The sequence below is a fragment of the Oryctolagus cuniculus genome, chromosome 17 (genome assembly GCF_964237555.1).
Source record: "Oryctolagus cuniculus chromosome 17, mOryCun1.1, whole genome shotgun sequence".
Classification (NCBI taxonomy): Eukaryota; Metazoa; Chordata; class Mammalia; order Lagomorpha; family Leporidae; genus Oryctolagus; species Oryctolagus cuniculus.
Window position 1 is genome coordinate 62,935,837 of NC_091448.1, and position 23,254 is coordinate 62,959,090.

The following is a 23,254-nucleotide window of genomic DNA, read 5'->3' on the forward strand; positions in this document are numbered from 1 at the left end:
CCTTCATTGTTTCTGCTGGAAAATCCTTTGTAGCCTAATTAGTTTATGCTAGCATATGTATTCACTTCATTTTCAAAATGCCAATCAATTGTCTAAAGCTGAAAGAGAAAGCCAAACACTTTGCCTAGTACTGGAGACACATAAATGAGTAAGACAGGATCCCACCTTCCCAAGAGCTCACAATCTTGCAGGGGAAACAAATACACAAGCTCAAACCAATACCCAATAAGCACTATGTAGCTGACAGAGTGCTGCAGAGGGACCAGGGAATAATAAAACCACACTGCTTTTTAAAAATTCACTTTTCCTTCTTCTACCTACTCAACCATTCCTTCATTTAATAAACACCTGAGTCTATTTCCATGAGTCAGTTTTAAACATAGTGGGCAATGTAGATGAGCAAGGCCGAATCCATGCTTTCAAGAAGTTTATGCTCTGGGGAAATGGAAGGCACAAGTAACGATATCAAAAGAAATGGATATAGAGTCCAGACGAGGGAGAAGACTTTGGGCTGGGTCAGGGACGATGGAACCAGGGAGCAATGCCAGTTGAACAGGACTTCCAAGGGGGCAGTGGGCATCATCAGACGTCTTGGAGAGAATATCGTGGGAGAAAGGGAAAACATGGAAGCTTCTGAGGCACAGAGATGCAGGGAAAGCTGGAGGGTGAAGCCAGGTCTTCCAGGCCTTTGAATGCTGAGCAAGAGTCACCACGGGGAACCATGCTGTCACAGCAGTGCTCTAAAACAGACTTGAGCTTGCACCACAGTTACCTGGGGCTCTGAACCCTACCCCCACAGTAACTGCCTGAGTCGGTCTAGAACAGGGCTGAGAATCTGCCTCTTCTGTAAGCAGCTAGTGATATTGGCCTCGGAGAGTCACTTAGGGCAAGTCCCACTGGTGACTGCGCGTGGGACAGGTGAGAGAAGGAGATTCTAGAGATGGAGCCACCAACAGATGAGTTGCAGGTGAAAAGTGAGGGTCAAATTGTAATCAGTGGAAGTAAGAGTCCTCTACCACCAAGAGTGTTTTCAAGTGGGAATCCAGTGTCATGCTGTTTTCTGACGGTTCTATCATGGCTTTCATGGACTATCAAGCAACAAGCAACAAATAAATTTCCTTTAGTATGACAGAAAGTGTAATTCTGAATCAGTTCAAAATAATGAATTAATTAGAGAACCAATTTCATTTCAAATGATTCAAAAGGGCATCTTTTTTTCTGGTATTGAATGAAGTTAGAAAACTAGGACTAAACCAGGAAAGATGTGAAAATGTGAGAATTCTTTGGAATATTAGACATTAAAAATGGAGATGACAGCTTTGCTCCTTGTTTCAAATGGATGAAGACTATGAAAGTTCATCTAATCAATTCTGCACTCAGGAAAGTTTACCACCACAATCTATCAAGATCTATAGTTGTGTATGTCATTGATGAAGGTTCTAACAGTGAGACTATTAGGAGAGGTTGTAAGAAGGGGTAGTATCTCCAGAGGGTCAAATACAAGTCCAAAGCTTTACAGTTTAGGTAAAAACTGCATATCCAACATTATCAAATGCAAATTTTATTATCCCCACTGACTATATAGGTAATAGCTAACCAAGGCAATGTTTTCCTTTTCCTAGAGATTTATCCTGCAATAAAATAGAGTTTATCGAAAGACGTGCATTTGAGTCACTCCCTTTTTTGCAGTCTATGTAAGTTACAATTTCATCACATTTGGAATTTTAATAAATCTTCACTGTTCACCTTGAAATAGGGTTAAGATTCTACTTTACATTTGTAGTAGAAGGTTGCTAAAATTCTGTAACAGGTCCTTTTCCTCTCTAGCAAAAATACTATCAGGTACAAAAGTCAGAGTGAATCCCACAGAGCAGGGCTTCTCAGCCAACATGATTTTGCATTCAGGTAACAGCTTGCAGCCCTGCACGTGCTGCTGACACTGTGTGAGCTAAGCCCAGCCTGCTGTTAAGCCACTTACTATGTACAGGACAAACCTCCACAAGAAAAGCATTATCGAGTCCAAAATGTCAATAGCATTCAAGTTGTGAAACTCTGTTCCAGAGAAGTAAAGATCACACAGTACAAGTATGTCATGTAATATGAAAATAATATGATGAAATTTAATGTAAATGTGCAAGTATAATTCAGAAACCAAATCTTCCAGTACCAGTAAATTCTTTAGTGTGTAGATAAAATGTGGAAGTATTGTTTCATCTATAAAAATTAGAATCACTCCTGAAAGAAGAGTATTCTGAAAATATTTCTTTTTTTCTTCTTCATTCTCTTTCACTCGTGTCTTTTTTTGTAGAAATCTTGGTTGCAATTTACTGACAGAACTGAGCTTTGGGACATTTCAGGCGTGGCATGGAATGCAGTTTTTGCACAATGTGTAAGTGCAATAGATGATGAATACATATTTAAAAACCATTTGTGTATAAAAATGGTATATAGTTATGCTTATCTAGGTATTAAGCCCTGTATATAAACTCTGCAAAGAAGGTCTTCATTTCCATTTTTTTTCCAAAAATCTAACACAAAGTACTCTGGGAGAAAAAGGTTCTGGTGCTTTCTCAGGGTTACCTGCTTTTAAATCCTAATGCAAAAATAATTCCTGGGACCCAGCCAAAGGTCACATCTCTCCCCATCACCCACCCAGATCATAAGCTTTTTCCAAAATGTATTTAGCTCTCAATTTATAAATTATCTGTGGATACTAATAACTTTTGAAATAGGAAGAAGTGGCATATATGTTAAACTGTAGTGTTAAAAAAATAAGAAAATACACTGCTCTAGCCTAATCCCACATATTTTGTCCTGACTAAACTGCAACAGAAAGTGAGTTTTATTCACTTTCAACTCAACAATTCTGTGATGTTCAATGGCCCAAGGGAATTTTAGATTCAAGATACAGATTCTCCACTAAACCTGATGTTGAAAGACTATCCACCTGTTCTGTGGTTCAGAATCCCAGCCAAACACAATTCATTCTGGTTATGAGGGAAGGTTTTAGGATGTGTTGGGGATGGACCAACAGTGCCTGCAGATCTTGAGGAAGAACACTGAGAGTCTGTTTTTACTTCACCCACACACCGGGAGCTGGTTCCTGGAGCCCCAACACCAAGTGGTTTTGGTAGCATCAGTAAAAATGGCCTCAACATATATCATTCCATTAGATTCCCTCCTAAGGGGCCGAGTTCCAGTACAGCTTTCTGTAGACAACACAGGGAGAAAATCTGTGGAATCACAGTGGATGAAAAGTAATGAATTCATTTAAGAACATTCACTGAGTGCCAGGCCCACCGAGTGCCAGGTGCTGTATTAAGTGCTGGGGGTACAAACTGGAACAGGACAGAAGCTTTGTCTCCAGAGACTTTCATGCCAGCAGGGGGAAGTTGGACATTGATGGGAAAATGAGTGACAGCCATGCTAGCATCTGTGCAGCAAGGCCAGAGAGTTGAGCTGAAAAAGTAGGAGCAGAGCTAGGGATGGCGTACAGTGCATGAGGCACCAGTTCATTTATCTCAAGTTTCTGTGTCCATCTTAAGCCAAAGAAAAAAAGCATTTGCTTCATGGTGATGCAAAAACCAGAGCTAGCTGGTATTGGAAACTAATCCTCTTATCATGCGATCTGAACATATCTAACTCATGGTTGCTTCAAAAATTGGCACAATGGCTGTAATACACCAAGTGTGTGTTGGGAGCGGGTCTCCTTTATTTGGGGACATATTCTTTTATTAGACAAATCTGCTTCAAGGAAACTTTTGCTATCCCCGTTGCCCCAGGAAGACACCAGTGATCTTATGACCAAAGATGAGGGTTTTTAAAGTGAAAACAATGCTGTTCACTGCATTACAGAGTCCAGAAAAGAGTGCCAGCTGAGCTGGATTCATCATGAACTGGAGCCTAAGCTTCAAGGCTTTACGCTTGCACGTGCCCCTTCCAAGGTCCTGGGAGGGGCTGGAGCAATTTTTATATTCATAATTCTGCATGTTTCATTATAAGGGATTCCCCAAATTAGGTTAGGCTCATGCTCAGCAAAATCTGCATTCACCCTTACTTTGCATGTACTACATGCAGCCCAGTAAACATTCTTCTGAATGAAGTCTCTGTGTAAAACAGCAGTGTGGTAGGATCAATCTATTGTGAATATGAAATCTACCTCAAAGACATGCCAAGAGCTTACCAGTGACATAACATTCTTTGAATAGTAATACTCATCAAATCTTTCAGTGAAATCAGAAATGAAATATATTATGGAAAATCAGCAGTAATTGATAATTCTAAACATTAAGTATACTTTATTTCTTCTGCTTCATTCATTTATGTCGCTCCCCCTCTTCGTGGAGGAACGACACAGGACCCTGCGCTGTTCTTTCGTCTGCTCGGCCCTCCCCAGGTTTGCTGCTGGTTCTTCCCAGGTTGGCTACCGTCCCTTCCACCTCCGTGGAAGGGCGGTTCCCCCTGCCGCTTTCCCCACTTCTGCGGGGGAGCGGCACACCGCCGGCTGGCTCTCTCGGGGGCTGCACAGGTGTTCCTTCAGATAGATGTTCCTGGTGCATGTTGTCTCTCTCCTCCTTTATAGTCCTCTTCCACCAATCCCAACTCTGCTACCCACACGCCGAGTACGCTGCTCTCCTCCAATCAGGAGCAGCTCCTGCAGCTTGTCAAGTTGGTGAAAGGCAGCTGGGTAGAAGCTGTTTGCTCCTCTCCCAGCACCATATTGTGGGAGAGCAGATGCATAGAATAAGTCTTAATTCCAGTAACTTAGTCTAGTCCGAGTTGCTCCCAGTTGCTCCCCACAGATCCCCCTTTCTTTTTATTTTTGGCGTTGATACGCGCCTGTCTTTGGTGCCCCGCAGCACACACACTGCTCTGCTTGCTAGAGTTGCCCACAGGTGCTTACAAGCCCTACCAATCAGGCAAACTGAATCTGGGTCCTCTCTTCGCCATGTTGTGAGGAGGTTTTTAGGCGCTGATGCGTGCCTGTGTTCGGTGCCCTGCAGCGCATGCTCTGCTCTGCTAGAACTGCCTGCAGGTGCTTACAAGCCCTACCAATCAGGCAAACCGAATCCAAGCCTTCTCATTGCCGTATTGTGGGGAGACTTATTGATGTTAATTCGTGCCTGTCTTCGGTGACCTGCAGCGCATAAGCTGCTAGCTGCCTGCAGGTGCTTATCGTCTTACTAATCAGGCAGACCGAATCCAAGCTCTCTCATTGCCGTGTTGTGGGGAGGCCTTATTTTTCTCTATTTCTCTACCTCCGGGCATTCCTATTTCTCCTATTTTACTTCTATCTGCCAGCATTCCTATTTCTCTCATTTTACTTCTAAACTTGTTTCTCTTATCCCCGCGGTTTCCCGGCGCCCGCCCCGAGGCTGCTTCTTGGCGCCTCCCCCGCGGCGGCTTCCCGGCTCTGCGCGGCTTCCCGGGGCCCGCCCTGCGGTGGCTTCCCGGCTCTGCGCAGCTTACCGGCTTCTATTCGCACCCCGTGCGCTCTCCCCGTTTGTGCCCCGCGCGCTCTCTCTGCGCGTGGCGGCTTCCGCGAGTCACACAGCCCAGCTCACGTTTCCGCCACTGGCATTCAGTCCAAGTTCCCCGGGCTAACCTGGTGAATTCAACCTAGCTCACGTCTGCGCCCCCCAGTTTGGCTTCCCGTCTTTTGCTCCCCGGGCTAATCTGACGGATTCCAACCTGGCGGCCCACGTCTCTGCCTCTGGTTCCAGATTTTCGCCTTTTGCTCCCCGGGCTGACTTGAAGAATTCCAAGCTAGCTTACGTCTCCGCTTCAGCCTGCCCCCCCGCGGCTTCATCCTCCCTAACATTTTTCTCTACCCGGTATGTTTCCTAACTTTTCTTCCAACAACAATCCCCTCTCATTTCTCCTGGCTTTTCCCCACAGTCCGTATCCGAGTCTAAGTTTCTTCTAGGTTTCACTTTCGCTTTCAACCTGCAGTCCGTATCTGAGTCTAAGTTTCTTCTTGCTTTCACTTTAAATCCTAACTTCTTTCCCACAGTCCGTATCCGAGTCTATGCCTAGGCTTTCAATAGCTTCTTCCGGCACCTTTTCCATCCGGCTTTTCCCTAGGTTCTTTGCTAGTCTCTCTCTCCGGTATTTTCCCACTTCTTCCCGTTTCTTCCCTCTTCTTCCCTCCTAGGTTTCCTATCCGAGTCACGGCACCATTATGTCGCTCCCCCTCTTCGTGGAGGAACGACACAGGACCCTGCATTGTTCTTTCGTCTGCTCGGCCCTCCCCAGGTTTGCTGCTGGTTCTTCCCGGGTTGGCTACCGTCCCTTCCACCTCCGTGGAAGGGCGGTTCCCCCTGCCGCTTTCCCCACTTCTGCGGGGGAGCGGCACACCACCGGCCGGCTCTCTCGGGGGCTGCACAGGTGTTCCTTCAGATAGATGTTCCTGGTGCATGTTGTCTCTCTCCTCCTTTATAGTCCTCTTCCACCAATCCCAACTCTGCTACCCACACGCCGAGTACGCTGCTCTCCTCCAATCAGGAGCAGCTCCTGCAGCTTGTCAAGTTGGTGAAAGGCAGCTGGGTAGAAGCTGTTTGCTCCTCTCCCAGCGCCATATTGTGGGAGAGCAGATGCATAGAATAAGTCTTAATTCCAGTAACTTAGTCTAGTCCGAGTTGCTCCCCACACATGTACATTAAGTCTTAACTCATTGGCTTCTTTCTAAAAATTGTTTTAGTCACTTCATTGGTCCTCACAAAACAAGTTTCATAGTTTAGTAGTGGAAGGACTCTAGAGTGTAGAGAGGGGCTCCCTTATCCAGACAGAGCACATCCACATGCTCACTCGTCTGTTACTCACAAGCACTGTGGGTGACTAGGAGGAGAGTCCAGGCTTTCTCCCTCCTCAGATATTTGCCCCACTGTTGACACTGTAGGTGAGCTGGGTGTGGTCGTACACTGAAGGTCAGCCATGGGCATAGCCTCCTTCAGGCAAGCTGTGGATACACCTGCATTTGCACACTGCTGGCACAGTCCTCCCTCTGTGGTGTGTCCTGGAATCCAAACAGCATCTCCCCAAACTCAGAGAGAGGCATAAACCTTACAGATGAAGAGAACAACTCAGGTCTGCCCTTTGGGGGTGTTTTGTAAGGGTTCACAAGTTTTCACATTGTCACTTCCTGCAACTATTACACTTTTCTTCTCATAATCTTTTCATCTGCACCATATTCTCATCTGTGTGGCAAGAGGTCTTCTTTTCTCTTAAGGTAATTCTTCCTCTGCACCGTATGCTTCTCTTAAAGTATTCTCTTCATTGGCTTTAGGGTTTTTTTGTTCTTTTACTTTTTTCTTTAAGATTTATTCATTTATTTGAAAGTCAGAGACACGGCTGGTGCTGTGGCACAGCAGATTAAAGCCCTGGCCTGAAGCGCCAGCATCCCATATAGGTGCCGGTTTGAGACCTGGATGCTCCACTTCCAATCCAGCTCTCTGCTATGGCCTGGGAAAGCAGTGGAAGATGGCCCAAGATTCTGACAGCTCACTGGGATGCACTTTGGAGAGGCTCAGCTTCATTCTGCATGCTCATCTCCATTCATTTTCTTTTTTTTTCTTTCTTTTTTTTTTTACAGGCAGAGTGGACAGTGAGAGAGAGAGACAGAGAGAAAGGTCTTCCTTTGCCGTTGGTTCACCCTCCAATGGCCGCCGCGGCCAGCGCACTGCGGCCGGCGCACCGCGCTGATCCGGTGGCAGGAGCCAGGAGCCAGGTGCTTTTCCTGGTCTCTCATGGGGTGCAGGGCCCAAGCACCTGGGCCATCCTCCACTGCACTCCCTGGCCACAGCAGAGAGCTGGCCTGGAAGAGGGGCAACCTGGACAGAATCTGGCGCCCCGACCGGGACTAGAACCCGGTGTGCCGGCGCCGCTAGGCGGAGGATTAGCCTAGTGAGCCACGGCGCCGGCCCTCATCTCCATTCATTTTCATTCTCTCTCTCTCTCTCTCTCTCTCTCTCTCTCTCTCTCTCTCTCTCCCCCTCCCTCCCTCCTTCCCTCCCTCTGTCCCTCTGTCCCTCTATCCCTCTATCCCTCTCCCTCACTCTCTCTGATACTGGGCATACAGGCTATTTTTTTTTGGAGAGTTTGAGGTTTTTTTGTTGTTGTTGCTCATTTTACACATACTTCTCTTTTCTTATTATAATTCCTGATTTGGTTCAAATGTAGACAAAATAACTTAGACAAAGTTCAAACATTATCCAACATTCACATGGTTACATATGACTTTGAGTATGCAAGTAATACATCTCATAATTTTAAAAAATTTTGAGAAGCAACAAATCAAAAATAAAATTAATCCACAATCCAAAAACCTAAACCCAAATGTTGCTAAGACATCAGTCTATTCCTAAAGCAGATGTTTCTTTTTTTTAACTTTTATTTAATAAATATACATTTCCAATGTACAACTTCTGGATTATAGTGGCTTTTTCCCCCCATAACCTCCCTCCCACCTGCAGTCATCCCATCTCCCATTCCCTTTCTCATCCCATTCTTCATCAAGATTCATTCTCAATTCTCTTTATATACAGAAGATCAACTTAGTATATACTAAGTAAAGATTTCAGCAGTTCGCACCCACACAGAAACACAAAGTATAAAGTATTGTTTGAGTACTAGTTATACCATTAATTCACATAGTACCACACATTAAGGACAGAGATCCTACATGGGGAGTAAGTGCACAGTGACTCCTGTTGTTGATTTAACAATTGACACTCTTATTTATGACGTCAGTTATCACCCGAGGCTCTTGTCATAAGCTGCCAAGCCTATTTTTAAGGCTACCACTGAGCTTGCCAGGGAGGAACTGTCTAGGGCAAGTTAAATACACAAAACCCACACAAATCTCACTATTCTTAGAGAAAGTCAGCCAATTTTCTTGAGTAAATGCCCCACAGGTGGCTGCAAGCCTTTGGTTAAATTTCCAGAATTATCAAAAACTTGATTCTGACCACTTTTACCATTTTGTTGTTCCCTTTATGAAGGGATACATTTTCAAATGTTCTCACTCCACTGTTTACATAGGTTTCCACTGATGTCACCTACAACATGCTTTTAAATCTCTAGTCTCAATGACTCTGAGCTAAATATCTAATCGTGGGATAAGATTAGGGAAAAGGAATAAAAAGAGAAACTAATTTTCATGAGCGCTATCCTGAGAAGGTTGATGAAATTTTCAAAGTACTTCTATATTTAGTCATCTCAAGCTTCAGATTAAAGTGACAAATATTTGGACCCTTTTCTGCACACATATTAGACACAGTCTGGGGCAGGACTGAGCTCCAGCTCCAGCTTTGCTTCTTACAAGTGCAGTGACCTACAACAAGTTACACAGCCTCTGTGACTCAGCACAATATATATCACAATAGGCTACTGGGGTACAATACCTATCACAGAGGTTACTGGGAACATCCAGTGTTGAATGCTGAACACAGATGCTTGGCAGCCCAATCAATATCATCTGTAAGAATTATTATTTTCACAGTCTGTAACAGTACAGTACGTTTTTGAGTAGAGTTAAACTAAAGGCAGTTTTTTTTACCTGTTTTTGTTTTTGTTTGCTTGCTTTAAAAACTTTAAAAATCTATTACAGCATTTAGGAATGAAATTTCCCACAACACGAATTTATTCATTGTATTGGTATGGAAACAAAATGTGATTTCTTTACTCAACAAATATTTATTAACCATGCAGTAAATTTCAGGCACTATGCCACACACAGGCATAACAAAGACAATAACATATGTTCCCTGCCCTCAAGGGGCTAACAGGCCAGGAGACTGACAGGCCAACACGCAACGTAACAAAGACTGTGATGTGATGTGATGCAATGTGACGTGATGTGATGTGATGATCAGTGTGATGTGATGTGACGTGATGATGTGATGTGATGTGATGTGATGTGATGTGATGTGACGTGATGATGTGGTGTGATGTGATGTGATGTGATGATGTGTGATGCGAAATGAGAACACCAGTGGAAGAACGTGACAAGAGTATGGCTTTGACGTGGGTTCTTTTTCCATCAACTAAATGAATTAAGTCATGGCTTGTTTAAAATTTCTAAAGATGAAAGGCAAGCACCTTGAATTATGGAGAACACAGGATTAGTGTTTCCTACACAAAAAAGGGCTTCCCTATCAGTGTGGTCACTTCTATACATCTTTCTTTTTTAAGACACAGACAGCTCCCGTCCACTAGTTCACTTCCCAAATACCTGCAATGGCTCGGGCGAGGCTAGGCCAGGCCCAGGCTGAAGCTGGAAACCAGAAACCAGTCCACGTCTCCAAGTAGGCAGCAAAGAATCAACCAATTGAGCCATCACCACTGCCTCCCAGGGTCTGCATTAACAGGAAGTTGCAATTAGAAGCTGGAACTGGGAATCAAACCCAGGCATCTGATTTGAGACGTAGGTATCCCAATCTGGGTGTTAATTGCTAGGCAAAACACTGGCTCCACTTCTAATTAGGGCTTTTCACCTAAAAAGTTCTTTTGCATACTTTTTGTTTATTATGCATTTTTTTGTATCTTTTCTCTTTCTCTTCTCCATTCATCCTCTAAGAGACATAGGTAGTTCCCAAAGAACAAGTGCTTTTTGAATTCTAAGGGTGATTTATAAGTACACAGAAAGTAATTTTAAGCCTAAAATGTCTACACAAAAAAGAATATAATTTCTCATACAATCTTGTGCTTATTGAAAGGCCAATAACTTTAATTCCATTGCATTTTTCAGAAATCTCAATCGTAATCCTCTGAAAAACGTTGAAGATTCGTATCTTTTTAAACTGCCAGCATTAAAATATCTGTAAGTATTAAACTAATCCTTTTTTATTTTCATCAAACATTAAATATTTGAGATTGAGGCTAAAAAGTCATGATTTTAAATTAGGTTACTGAAAAAAAAATAGGTTACTGAAAAAAAGTTATTGACTGAGGCAAGAACTGAGAAAGAATTTATCATGGGAAAGACAGCTGGCAGAGGGAGACAGTGTTACATGCAAATACATGTTAGGAATACCATCTATCCCAAGCAAAGAGGTATAGATGTAAATTTTTTAAAGAAAAAAATAAGAATTAAAAGAGGTCAATGTAGTATAAAATGAAAAATAAGACAATGGCAGAAAAAGGTGTAGGTTCCACTCTTCAATGCCAAGGTCATTAATCTGATGATGCAAATAGTAAAGTCATTTCAACCAGGGCTTTCTGGAACTGTCTCCATGACAAACTCTTGAGCTGTCTTGCTTTATAGAGAAGCCAAAACTGATGTAACCACATCTTCCTGAAACAACCTTTTTAAAGACAGATCTTTTTATTGAGGTCCATACCATGAATGTTTGGGCTTTCTCCTTCAGAGACTTGGGAACAACACAAGTACCACTTACCACAGTTGAGAACATCCTCATGATGACTCTTCAATTGGAAAACCTGTAAGTTATCTTTTTCTTAGGTTTATTTCCATGTAAGTCTGTAGACTTGTTTTCTTAAGTCAGGCTTATGGAGGTATAATTTTTATGTATTTCAATTCACACTGTAAAGTTTGCTGAGTTTTGGCAAACACGTGGTTATGTAACCACCACCAAATTCCTGATGTAGAACATTTCTATCAACCCAAAAAGGTCCCTCATGGTCCTTTCCAATCAATCGTCTCCTCCCATCCCCAGACCCAGGCCCTGCAAACCACTCATCCTGTTTCTATTCTTGTAGTTTTTCCTTCCACAGTGTCTTATAAGCAAAATCATGTAGTAAGTGTAGCCTCTTGTGTCTGGCTCCTTTACTCAGCATAATCCTTTAGAGATTAAACTACTATTCATGTTGCTGCCTCTACCTATTGCTAAGTAATATTCCAATTGTGTAGTTACACCAGTTTATCCATTTCATCAGCTTATAGAACTGTGTTTTCCAACTTTTTGCAATTATAAATAAAGCCACTAACAGCACTCACATGGAGGTCTGTGAGTGGATATGTGTCTTCATTTCTTTGGTGTAAAGATCTAGGGGTAGGACAGTTCATTACCTACTAAGTGTATATTGAACTGTTTAACACACAGCTAAACTGTTTGCCAAGTAGCTGCTGCAGTCTGCACTCTCACCAACAATGTTCGAGAGTGGCACTTGCAACATGTGTTGTCCCAGTCCTCAGATTTCAACTTTTTTAACAAACATTTAGAAACTGGACATTGTGGCACAGCATTAAGATACCACTTGGGGGGCCAGCACCATGGCTTACTTGGCTAATCCTCCACCTGTGGCACCGGCATCCCATATGGGCACCAGGTTCTAGTCCCAGCTGCTGCTCTTCCAATCTAGCTCTCTGCTGTGGCCCGGGAAGGCAGTGGAGGATGGCCCAAGTGCTTGGACCCTGCACCCGCATGGGAGACCAGGAGGAAGCACCTGGCTCCTGGCTTCAGTTCGGCGCAGCTCCGGCGGTAGCGGCCATTTGGGGGGTGATTGGGAGGTGAACCAATGGAAGGAAGACCTTTCTCTATGTCTCTCCCTCTCACTGTCTAACTCTACATGTCAAATAAATAAATAAATAAATAAATAGATAAATAAGATACCACTTGGGATGCCTACATCCCGTATCAGAGTGCCAAGTTTGAGTCCCAGCTACTCTGCTTCCAGCTAATGTGCACCCTGGGAGGTAGCCGATGGTAACTCAAGTATTCTGGTCTCTGCCACCCATGTAGGAGACCCACACATTGAGACCTATGTCCTTGGCATAGTCCTGGCCCAACCCTGGCTGTTATCAGCATTTGGGGAAGTGAACCAGCAGATGGAAGGTCAATCAATCAATCTCTTTCTTTCTCTCTCTCTCTCTCTCTCTCTCTCTCTCTCTCTCTCTCTCTCTCGTTCTTTCAAATAAGTTAAAAAATAAAACTTTTTTTAATGTAGCTCTTCTGCCAGTAGATAAATAGTGGAATCTCTATATGTTTTTTTAGTATTTAAAAATAGTTACTAGAGAGTCAATCAGTTCTCTCACCAAATGCCACCAAGACCAGCATTGGGCTGAAGCTGGAATTGACAGCTGGGAATTCAACCCAGATCTCCCATGTAGGTGGCAGGAACCCCAGTTACTCAACCAAAGAAAGGCAGAAGAACTATATTAGCAGGAAGCTGGAATCAGGAACCAGAGAGAAGAATCAAATGCAAGTGCTCAAATGCGGGACTCAGTCATCCTAACGCTGGCACCTTGGGTACACTCACTGCAGTTTAAACTTAGACTTCTCTAATAACTGACGATACTGTTGTGCAAATATCTTTACCAAGTGTCTATTCAAATCTGTTCCCATGTAGTAATTTGATGGTAATCTTAGGGAGTTTTAAGAGTGTTTTATATGCTCTGGGTATGAGTACTTTCTCTCAGATGTATGTTTAGTAAATATCTTCTCTCTGGTTGTGAGTTATCATTTCACTCTACTAAGTGTACCTTCTGAAGAGTAGAAGTTAATTTTTTTTTAATGTTGATGAGCCTATAGCAACTTTTATCTTGTATGGTTTGTCCTTTTATTGTGCCTTTCCTGAAAAAAATCTTTCAAATAACCCATTGTCTAATCTAAAGTTACAGAGATTTTCTCCTGTTTTCTTGTAGAAACTGTAGAGTTACATTTAGGTCCATGATCCTTTCTAGTTAATTTTCATGCAGAGTTTGAAGTATCTCAAGTTTTGAAGTTTTAAAAAGGATTTCCTTAGAGCCCTATTCTGACATTTTACCATAAACTCACTGCAACTTCCATTGTGACCTCCCCCCTGCCAATTGGACAAGCTAAACAGAAACTATGATAAGGCTAGTTGAGCGGACTCCACAAGATAAGAATGGGGAAAGGCCTCTCACAGCATACCCTGCCCTAATCACTTCTGTCAGATCACCTCCTTGACTAACGTTCCCACATCATCAAGTCCACTGGTTTCTGCTCTAGCCTCCTCTTCCTCAACCTTGGGCAGCATCTGCCACAGTGGATCCTCCCAGGTCAGTGAGAGGCCTTCCTCTCCAAAGAGTCAAAGCTCTCATCATCAACAAGCTTTCTCAGTTAGCCAAGGCTGTGGTGTTCTAGCTGCTTTTTTTCATACTTGACCATCAGTGGACAGGAAAAGTGCTAGCATTTTCTGGAGCCATGTGCAACCAAGGCTATAAAAACCTGAAAGCAATTGTTACACTGGAGTTCATTATTGGAAGTCCTCAGGAGTTTAGACAAAGCAGGCCAGCTCACTTGTGTCGTGACTCATAAGCGATGGTCCTTAATGCATTCTTAAAGACTTACTTATTTATTCGAAAGGCAGAAATACATGTAGGGTTTTTTTTTTTTTTTTTTTTTTTTTTTGCCAGAGTGTTTTGGCTTTCCATGCCTGTAATACTCTCATGGGCTTTTCAGCTAGATCCGTGTGCCTTAAGGGCTGATTCTGAGGCCAGAGTGCTGTTTAGGACATCTGCCATTCTATGGGTCTGCTGTGTATCTCACTTCCCATGCTGGATCGTTCTCTCCCTTTTTTATTCTATCAGCTAGTATTTGCAGACACTAGTCTTGTTTATGTGCTCCCTTTGGCTCTTAGTCCTATCATTATGATCAATTTGAACAGAAATTGATCACCGGAACTAGTGAGATGGCATTGGTACATGCCACCTTGATGGGATTGAATTGGAATCCCCTGGTATGTTTCTATGTGGGTGCAAACTGTTGAAATCTTTACTTAATATATGCTAAACTGATCTTCTGTATATAAAGAGAATTGAAAATGAATCTTGATGTGAATGGAAGGGGGAGGGAGAGGGAAAGGGGAGGGTTGCGGGTGGGAGGGAAGTTATGGGGGGGGGGAGCCATTGTAATCCATAAGCTGTACTTTGGAAATTTATATTCATTAAATAAAAGTTAAAAAAAAGAAGAAAAAAGAAATGCAGAAATACAGAGAGAGAGAAAGATCTTCCATCTGCTGGTTCCTAGCTCAAAAGACCACAACAGCCAGGGCTTGGCCAGGCCAAAGTCAGGAGTCGGAGCTTATTCTGAATCATGTGGGAGCAGGAGCCCAAGCACTTGGACCATCCTCTGCTGCTTTCCCAAGTGCATTAGCAGGGAGCTGGACCAGAAGCGGAGCAGCTGGGACTTGAACCAGTGCCTATAAGGGATGCTGACACTGCAGGTGAAGGCTTAACCTGCTACAGCACAGCGCTGGCCCCTTTATTGCATATTAATGTGCAATGGTCTTTAATACTTAAATATTATCTAGTAAGAATAAGTTATACCTCAGGTCATTAGCAATTTCAAAAGATTTTCCAATATTTTTTAAAATTTTATTTATTTATTTGACAGATAAGAGTTATAGACAGTGAGAGAGAGACACAGAGAAAAAAGCCTTCCGATGGTTCACTCCCCAAATGGCCACAATGGCTGGAGCTGCACTGATCGAAGCCAGGAGCCAGGTGCTTCTTTCCAGTCTCCCATGCGGGTGCAGGGCCCAAGGACTTGGGCCATCTTCCACTGCTTTCCCAGGCCATAGCAGAGAGCTGGATCAAAAGCAGAGCAGCTGGCACTAGAACCAGCGCCCATATGAGATGCCGGTGCTGCAGGTGAAGGATTAACCTACTGCACCATGGTGCCGGCCCCAGATTTGCCAATATTTTTGAAAATAATGATTTGGGGCCCAGCGCTGTGGTATAGTGGGCTGTCTCCACCTGCGGTGCCAGCATCCCATATGGGCACCAGATCCAGTCCTGGCTTCTCCTTTTCTGATCCATCTCTCTGCTATGGCCTGGGAAAGCAGTAGATGACCTAAGTGCTTGAGCTTCTGCACCTGCATGGGAGACCCGGAAGAAGCTCCTGGCTCCTGGCTTCAGATTGGCCCAGCTCTGGCCATTGAGGCCATTTGGGACGTGAACCAGCTTAAGATGGAAGATCTTTGTCTCTGTCTCTCCCTTTCTGTGTTTGTAACTCTACCTCTCAAATAAATAAAAATCTTCTAAAAAATAAATATTTTATCACTGACATCATCCCTAGTGCATCCATTTTAGTAAGCAGCAAAACTACAACATTCTCTATGCAAGATGCAGTGTTCCTGCCAGAAATGGTCCCTAGTGGGGCTGGTGTTGTGGCATAAGGTGAAGTTGTCTGTGATGCTGGCATCCCATATGGGAGTGCCAGTTCAAGTCCCAGCTGCTCCACTTCCCATCCAGCTCCTTGCTAATGAACCTGGGAAAGCAGCACAGGATGACCAAAGTGCTTGACCCCCTGCCACCCAGGAGAGACCTGAATATAGTTCCTGGCTCCTGGCTCCTGGCTCCTGACTTCAACCCAGCCCAACCCCAGCTGCGGTGGCCATTTGGGGCATGAACCAGTGGCTGGAAGATTTATTCACGTTCATTCTTTCTCTCTCTCTCCCTCCCTCTCCCTCTCCCTCCACTCATTCTCTCTCTCTCCTGCACCCAACCATCACTCTGCCTTTCAAATAAATAAAACTTTTTAAAAAAAATCTTAGCCACTCAAAAAAATAAATGTTCCCTGGTGATTATATTCAGTATTGGTCTTAGAAGGATAAATTGAGGTGCATGCTGTAAAACAACTGATTTGAATGCCTCAAAAATCCCAATGCCATGAAACACTGCAAAAAAGGAACAGTTCTAAACTGAAGAAAATTAAAGAGCCATGAAAATAAAATGCAATGCCTGATTTAAAAGTAGCCAAGACATGTTTGGGACAACTGAGAGCACCTGCATGTGGACCACAATAGACGGTGATGTTAATGTTAAAGCTGACTGGGTGATAATAGTGTTGTGGATATGCAGGAGAATGCCTTTGTTCTTAGGAGACGCAGACTTCAGGTTTAGCAAGAAAAGGTCATCATATCTACAGCTCATTCTCAAATGGTTTGTCCAAGAAGTGCATAGAGACACACACGTGGAAAGTGAATGTGGCAAAATGTTAGCAACAGTTGAATCTAAGTGAGAGAACATGTAAACTCATGACACCAATCTTTCGGATATTTTTGTAGGCTTGAAAATTTTCAAAATACGAAGTTAGGGGTAGAAAGGACTTAACGAAAATTTCCTGTTAGAATTGAAGTCTAGTAAAACACTAGCTTAGCATTCTGAGTGCATTCTTTCTTTTTTTTTTGTTTTGTTTTGTTTTTAACTTTTATGTAATGAATATAAATTTCCAAAGTACGATTTATGGATTACAATGGCTTCCCCCCCATACCGTCCCTCCCACCCACAACCCTCCCCTTTCCCACTCCCTCTCCCCTTCCATTCACATCAAGATTCATTTTCGAATATCTTAATATACAGAAGATCAGCTTAGTATACATTAAGTAAGGATTTCAGCAGTTTGCTCCCACACAGAAACATAAAGTGAAAAATAATAGATGATTTTTTTAAATGATGATGAAATCAGATCAGACCTATTGTCATGTTTAATCCCAGTGAGAGTCAAGTTGGGAGTTGATAATTTCTTTTTTTTTTCTTTCTATATGAAGCTTTCCCTGGACCCAAAGAAGTAACATTAGTCATCTGTAACAACTCAACCATTGGTTATTCTATTGGTTAGAAAGAGCCTGGCCCACTACGTGTAACCTACCATAGTTTATCTATTCACCTATTTGTGAACACTTAGGTTGTTCCAATTTGGGGGTATTAGAAATGAAGCTGTTTGCACTTACCCCCCCTGTAGGAACTCTGTCCTTAATGAGCTGTACTATGAGAATTAACTGCAAAACTTGTTCTCAAACAGTACTTTTTATGTTGTGGGGTGGGGGGTTGGTGCAAAGTGTTGAAATCTTTACTTAGTATAGAGTTGCTCTTTTGTATATAAAGTCAATCAAAAGTGAATCTTAATGAAGAATGGGATGGGAGAGGGAGTAGGAGGTAGGACGGGAGTGGGGGTGGGAGGGCAGGTATGGAGGAAAAAACACTATATTCCTAAAGTTGTACCTATGAAATTGGCATTCATTACATAAAAGCTTTAAAAAATAAAACAAATAAAAATTAAACTGTTTACGATGGCAGGCATTTGGTGCAGCCGTTAAGCCACTACCTGGGATACTCCAATCCCACATCAGAATGCCTGGATCCAAGTCCCGGCTCTGCTCCACCCTAGCTTCCTGCTAACATGTACCCTGGAAGGCAGTGGGTGATGCCCCAAGGACTTGAGTTCTTGCTCCTCACATGGAAAACCAAACTAGTTTCTGAGCTCCTGGCTTTGGCCTGGCCCAGCCCTGCATGTCGCAGACATTTGGGGAGTAAACTACCTAATGAAAACATGTGGTCGGCACCGTGGCTCAATAGGCTAATCTTCCGCCTTGCGGCGCTGGCACACTGGGTTCTAGTCCCGGTCGGGGCGCCAGATTCTGTCCCGGTTGCCCCTCTTCCAGGCCAGCTCTCTGGTATGGCCCGGGAGTGCAGTGGAGGATGGCCCAAGTCCTTGGGCCCTGCACCCGCATGGGAGACCAGGAAAAGCACCTGGCTTCTGGCTTTGGATCAGCGCGATGCGCCGGCCACGGCGGCCATTGGAGGGTGAACCAATGGCAAAAGGAAGACCTTTCTCTCTGTTTCTGTCTCTCACTGTCCACTCTGCCTGTCAAAAAGAAAAAAAAAAGAAAAGATGTGTTTGTGTGTGTTTCTCTCTCTTCCTTCCACAGAAACTTTCGAAATGATAAATTTGAAAAAAAAAATATAATGAAAATAGACTGACAGTTTCTTAAAAACACACACCTACCATAAGTTGCAGCCTTTCCATTTCTGGGTATTTAGGGAAGCACCACCTGACACATCCCAGGGCACTCCCTGGCAGGAAACAGGGATCAGAAATGGAGCCAGGCACTCCAGAAGGGGATGTGCTTGTCCCAAGCAGCATCTTCATGGCTGGGCTAAACACCTGCCTGGTCAAATTACTTTCACTCACCCATCAGTGAGCAAGTGTTCCTTTTTCTCCACATCTTTTCCAACAATTACTGCAGTCAGTCATTTTTCTGGGACCAGAGTAGTTTCTAATAGTGAACACTTCCAACAGGGATGGAGAAGAGTACTCCAGAGGTTGGGGGAAGTCCTCCTGTGCACTCCCAACCCACAATGAGACTTGTGAACTGGAAGGAGACACCCCTGAGTCAAACGACAGATCCATGGTGCCCAATGCTCACCCTGTTGACTTTATTTTGGATACACCACACCCACTTCCATGCCTATGCCTCCTTGGGCCACCTCTCCCTCCTTCCTTTATTCTCATATTCAAGACCAACAATTGGCCACCAGGCTCCTACCCAAATGCCCTGGCCACACACATACCTCAAGAACGCCTTTGCTGGCACCTTGGCTCACCTGTTTGACCCACCCAAGGAACCCCTTTACAGGTAACTTAATTCTCTGTCTCTATTCATAGGATCTTACCCAGCCATATGGCCTGCTGCCTCTGCCAATTTAAACATACTATCGAGGTTGTCTGCAACACCGTCAAGCTTCACTGTGACAATGAATGCCTGCCAAATACGACACATTGCCGTGAGTCGGAACTTCCTGAGGATCTTTTTTTAATATTTATTTGTTTTAAATTTCTTATTTTAAAATTTTAGGGTCAAGTTTAAAGTAACAATGTAATTAATTGCTGAATTTTTATTCATTCATTCAGATTTAAACTCCCTAAATTGCTACACTGCTCCCTTGCTGAAAGTCAGGTTTGCAATCACCGCTATGTAATTTAATAACATAGTTACCGCTATGTAATTTACATATGCACAAAGGATCATGGAAAAGAGGTGGAAGGGGAAGGAAGCAATGTTGGGAACCACACACGTGGTGTTCTGTGCTCTTGGGTGCTTTGCTTTTCAATGATAACTCATTTGCACACAGTCTATAAACTGGTTTTCTACGTGTTGGGCCTCAAGGGCCCTCTGTCTTATAGAACAGGTCTACACTGCTCACCGCGGTTGTTTGTTTTTGCACTTGTATAAAAGAGTACAAGTGATGCTGTTTTATTTGGAGCCGGGGAGTTTCTGGTTCCATAACCAGAAATGGCTGCCTGGCTCCTCTGATGGAGTCGGAAGGCTCCTCCATGCACTTGTAGACTGTCCAACTCTGAACCTGCTCTGAGTCTCACGCTTTTCTATCCACAGAACACTCGGGTAATTTTAAGTATCCTTCTGTAGATGAGGGTTATTACCACTGATGTCGTGACTTCCAAAATGTGACCGCTTTCTTCCTTAGACAGCTTGAATTCGGATCTCAGTCAGGGATCTGAGGCATTAGCACAGTGATAACTGTATACCCATCTACACAGTGTTGCTCACCTTCCAGACCAGTTTCCTACCAATTATATTATTCCCTTCGTCTCAAGAGGTGAGAAGGACAAGCATTGTTAATCTCCCTTTACAAGGGTGGGAAAGAACACACTGAGGTGAGGAGCAAGGCCCCTTGGCTTGACCATCTCTGCCCTCGCTCCCCTTACATGCCTATCTTTTGCCATGGACACCTGTGATGGCAGCAAGAACATAGGGCCACAGGGAGGGAGGGAGGGAGGGAGGAAGCCTTGGGCTCCCTCAGCATGAGGCAGGACTGTGGAATGATGTGGCTGAGAAGCAGGGGCAGAGCCACAGAAGGGGCAGCTGGGTGGGGCCATTTGTCCTCCAGCCTTATTCTAAGCCTGGAGTGGTTGGTCATTGGAAACCAATGAAATAATACTGATCATAGTTACTGCTTTTTAACACTGCGAACTCTTCTGAATGCCACTCTCAAAAATATCTTTTTCTCCTTTATTGTTGCCATTTCATAGGTTTGAGTTTGGTTTTACTTTTCTCTCTAAAGTCTCAATGGTACCCCAAATATTGGATTTGACTCCTAATTTAATTGATCAGAGTGTAGGGCTGTGGACTGACATAAAGCTGTCCCATCAGTCTTCCGTACCAAAAAGCAGTCTCTTCTTTTTTTGACAGTTGAAGAAGCATCTATAGGGAACCCAAAGGGGGCATTCATGAAGATATTGCAAGCCCGGAAGAACAACACCAGCAAGCAGCTGACTATTGAGCCAGGGAACCCAGTATCAGAGAGAAACAGTGTGGACTTCCCAGGCCATATGAGTGAACAGCGGGACTTCAACAATGAAAGTGACATTATTAGTGCACTGAATTACATATTGCCTTATTTCTCAGAGGAAATTCTACAAAATGTAGAATCAACATTATTACCATTCATTACACTGCTTTTTTCAAATGTGCAAGATAGAGATAAGTCCCTGAGCTACGTGAAAACCCACATAAGGAGGCCCTCTCATCCTTACAGAAATAAGTTGAGAAAGCTCTATTTTCTACAGAATTTGTTAGATGAAGAAATTCAAGAAAAAATCGATGAGGTTAAGAAGGAAGAAAAGGCCATGCTTATGCAGCCTATCCTGTTAGGTCCTCAATTTAACCCTCAAATCCTCCAAAAGAAATCAGAAACTGCCCCGTCACAGGAGAACAGCCTGGCAACCATGCCAAGTGTGGGGTACAGGCTGCAGAGAGTGAAAAAAGTCATCAAGGGGCCAAAGGGCTTACGGGAAAGGCACCTCCAGGAGATGAGGAAGAGCCTCGGGAGGAGACGGGGCACCTGGCCCTTTGCGGAGAGCATTGGGGGAAGAAGGCTTGGGAGAGCAGGCTCCAGGGAGCTGAAGGAGCTTCAAGTGGCTCAGAGGCCCAGGCAGGTGGCCGGAAACTCCTTGCACACGGAGCCCTTGCTCACAAAGGAACGTGAGGCTGCAGCCTCCTCTTTCCTGAAGAAACACATCCTGGGCAGGCCTTCTACCTCCCCTGCAAAATCTCTCTCTGAGATCAACAACAAAGGAAAAGACTTAACCTACACCATTTTTGTCTTAGAAGATGCCAATGCTAGAGCTAAAAATAAGGCGGCAGGGAAACCAATCTGGCATTCCAGACAAAATTACCGCTTTCACAAAACTCGCTCTCACCTGGTCCTCCGAACCCCCAAGGCCAAACTGAGTCGGAAGTTCAGAAGGAAAAATTCCCTCAACAGGCTGACGGCTGGGAAGAGGCCTCCGTTCCCTGCACTGCGGAGTCTCATAAACTCCCCCTCCGGAGAGGCTTTCTCATCCCCTGGAGGCCTGCATTCTCAGGGGAGTCCTCCTCTGAGAGAACCTTCTATAGAAGACACTAGGGAGGAAAACCATTCCGGAGGTCGTGTTTTTGAAGAAAACGTTTTGCCAGAAAACACCACTGCACATGAAGAAACGCTCCCTGGCGACAAAATGCACACAGATCCTTCAGCTACAGATTCTGCTGGGACCGAGTTCGACCTAATGCCGACTGTGGACCAAACCAAGGAAACACAGTGGGAATACCCCAGCGAGGGCACTGAAGCCCCCACCACGCCCGCAGGCTTCACCTACCCCGTGATGCTGTCCCAGGGGCAACAGTTTGAAATTCAGCTGAATCCGCAGCTACAGTCCCTCATCCCCAACACGGACATGAAAAAGCTCATTTCTCACGTCATCCGCACTCTGAAAATGGACTGCTCTGAGGCCCAGGTGCAACTGCCCTGTGCCAAGCTCACCTCCAAAACAGGCATCCTGATGAAGCTCCTCAGTGAGCAGCAGGAAGAAAAGATAGCCAAGGAAGAATGGGACGCAGAGCAGTGGAGGACCGAGACCTATATCAATGAGAGTACAGAAGCCCCGAGTGGACAGAAAGAGCAGGAGTCGAGTAAGGTGAGGACAGGAGACCTGCACTTTCCCATCACTTAGGAGACCCCACGCGGGAAGACCAGGGGCTCCCAGTCCAGATCCCTTGGCTCTCTGAGCCCTGGTCTTCCCACTCCTTGAATGTCCCACCTGAATCGCCTGACTCGCTCACACCCATGGCAGACCCTGGCGGCTTTGATGACCTGGGGTCTTCTGCTCCCTCCCGGGTGCTGACCTCGCCTCAAGAGTCCACTGTGAGTTTGCTTCCTTTTTCTGGAACTGCCCCCAGAGCCAGAACAGCTTGCTGTTCCAAAGCAGTATTTCAATAGGCTGACTCGACAACAGAGGCTACCAGAGGCGATTCCCGTGCTAGACGGGGATCAGGATCAGCCTCCGGCTCTGCCTCCTCAACTGGAAGGAAATGCTCACCAGTCATTGGAAGCACTCGTTCCGCCTCTAGACAGTCTTCACAAGGAAACAAGTTGATTGTTTCACCCCTGACCCCCAAGAAAGATCTAGCTCGGCGTCAACGGCTTCCTAAGGTTGTTGTTGGAACTCCAGACAAAGCGGCCAAGCTTCAGGGTCAAAATCAAGTT

The 23,254-nt window shown here is 44.4% G+C and overlaps 1 protein-coding gene across 1 annotated transcript; it reads left to right on the forward strand.

Annotated features, from left to right (window-relative positions):
* The first annotated feature begins 1,599 nt into the window (after positions 1-1,599).
* On the forward strand, positions 1,600-23,064 carry LOC138846274 (leucine-rich repeat-containing protein 37A2-like). Its single transcript, XM_070061612.1, has 6 exons — positions 1,600-1,694; positions 2,309-2,389; positions 10,748-10,819; positions 11,367-11,441; positions 19,374-19,492; positions 20,920-23,064. Exons 2-6 carry the CDS (start codon positions 2,370-2,372, stop codon positions 22,719-22,721), a joined length of 2,088 nt encoding a protein of 695 aa, XP_069917713.1. The 5' UTR covers positions 1,600-1,694; positions 2,309-2,369; the 3' UTR covers positions 22,722-23,064.
* The last annotated feature ends 190 nt before the right edge of the window (positions 23,065-23,254 follow it).

What these genes read in the sequence shown, in the direction of transcription:
- LOC138846274 (XM_070061612.1), top strand. Translation starts at nt 2,370, where the DNA reads ATGCAGTTTTTGCACAATGT. An exon ending in CTGCCAGCATTAAAATATCT is followed by an intron (nt 10,820 to 11,366) that starts GTAAGTATTAAA and finishes TTTCTCCTTCAG; the next exon opens with AGACTTGGGAACAACACAAG. An exon ending in GCCAAATACGACACATTGCC is followed by an intron (nt 19,493 to 20,919) that starts GTGAGTCGGAAC and finishes TTTTTTTGACAG; the next exon opens with TTGAAGAAGCATCTATAGGG.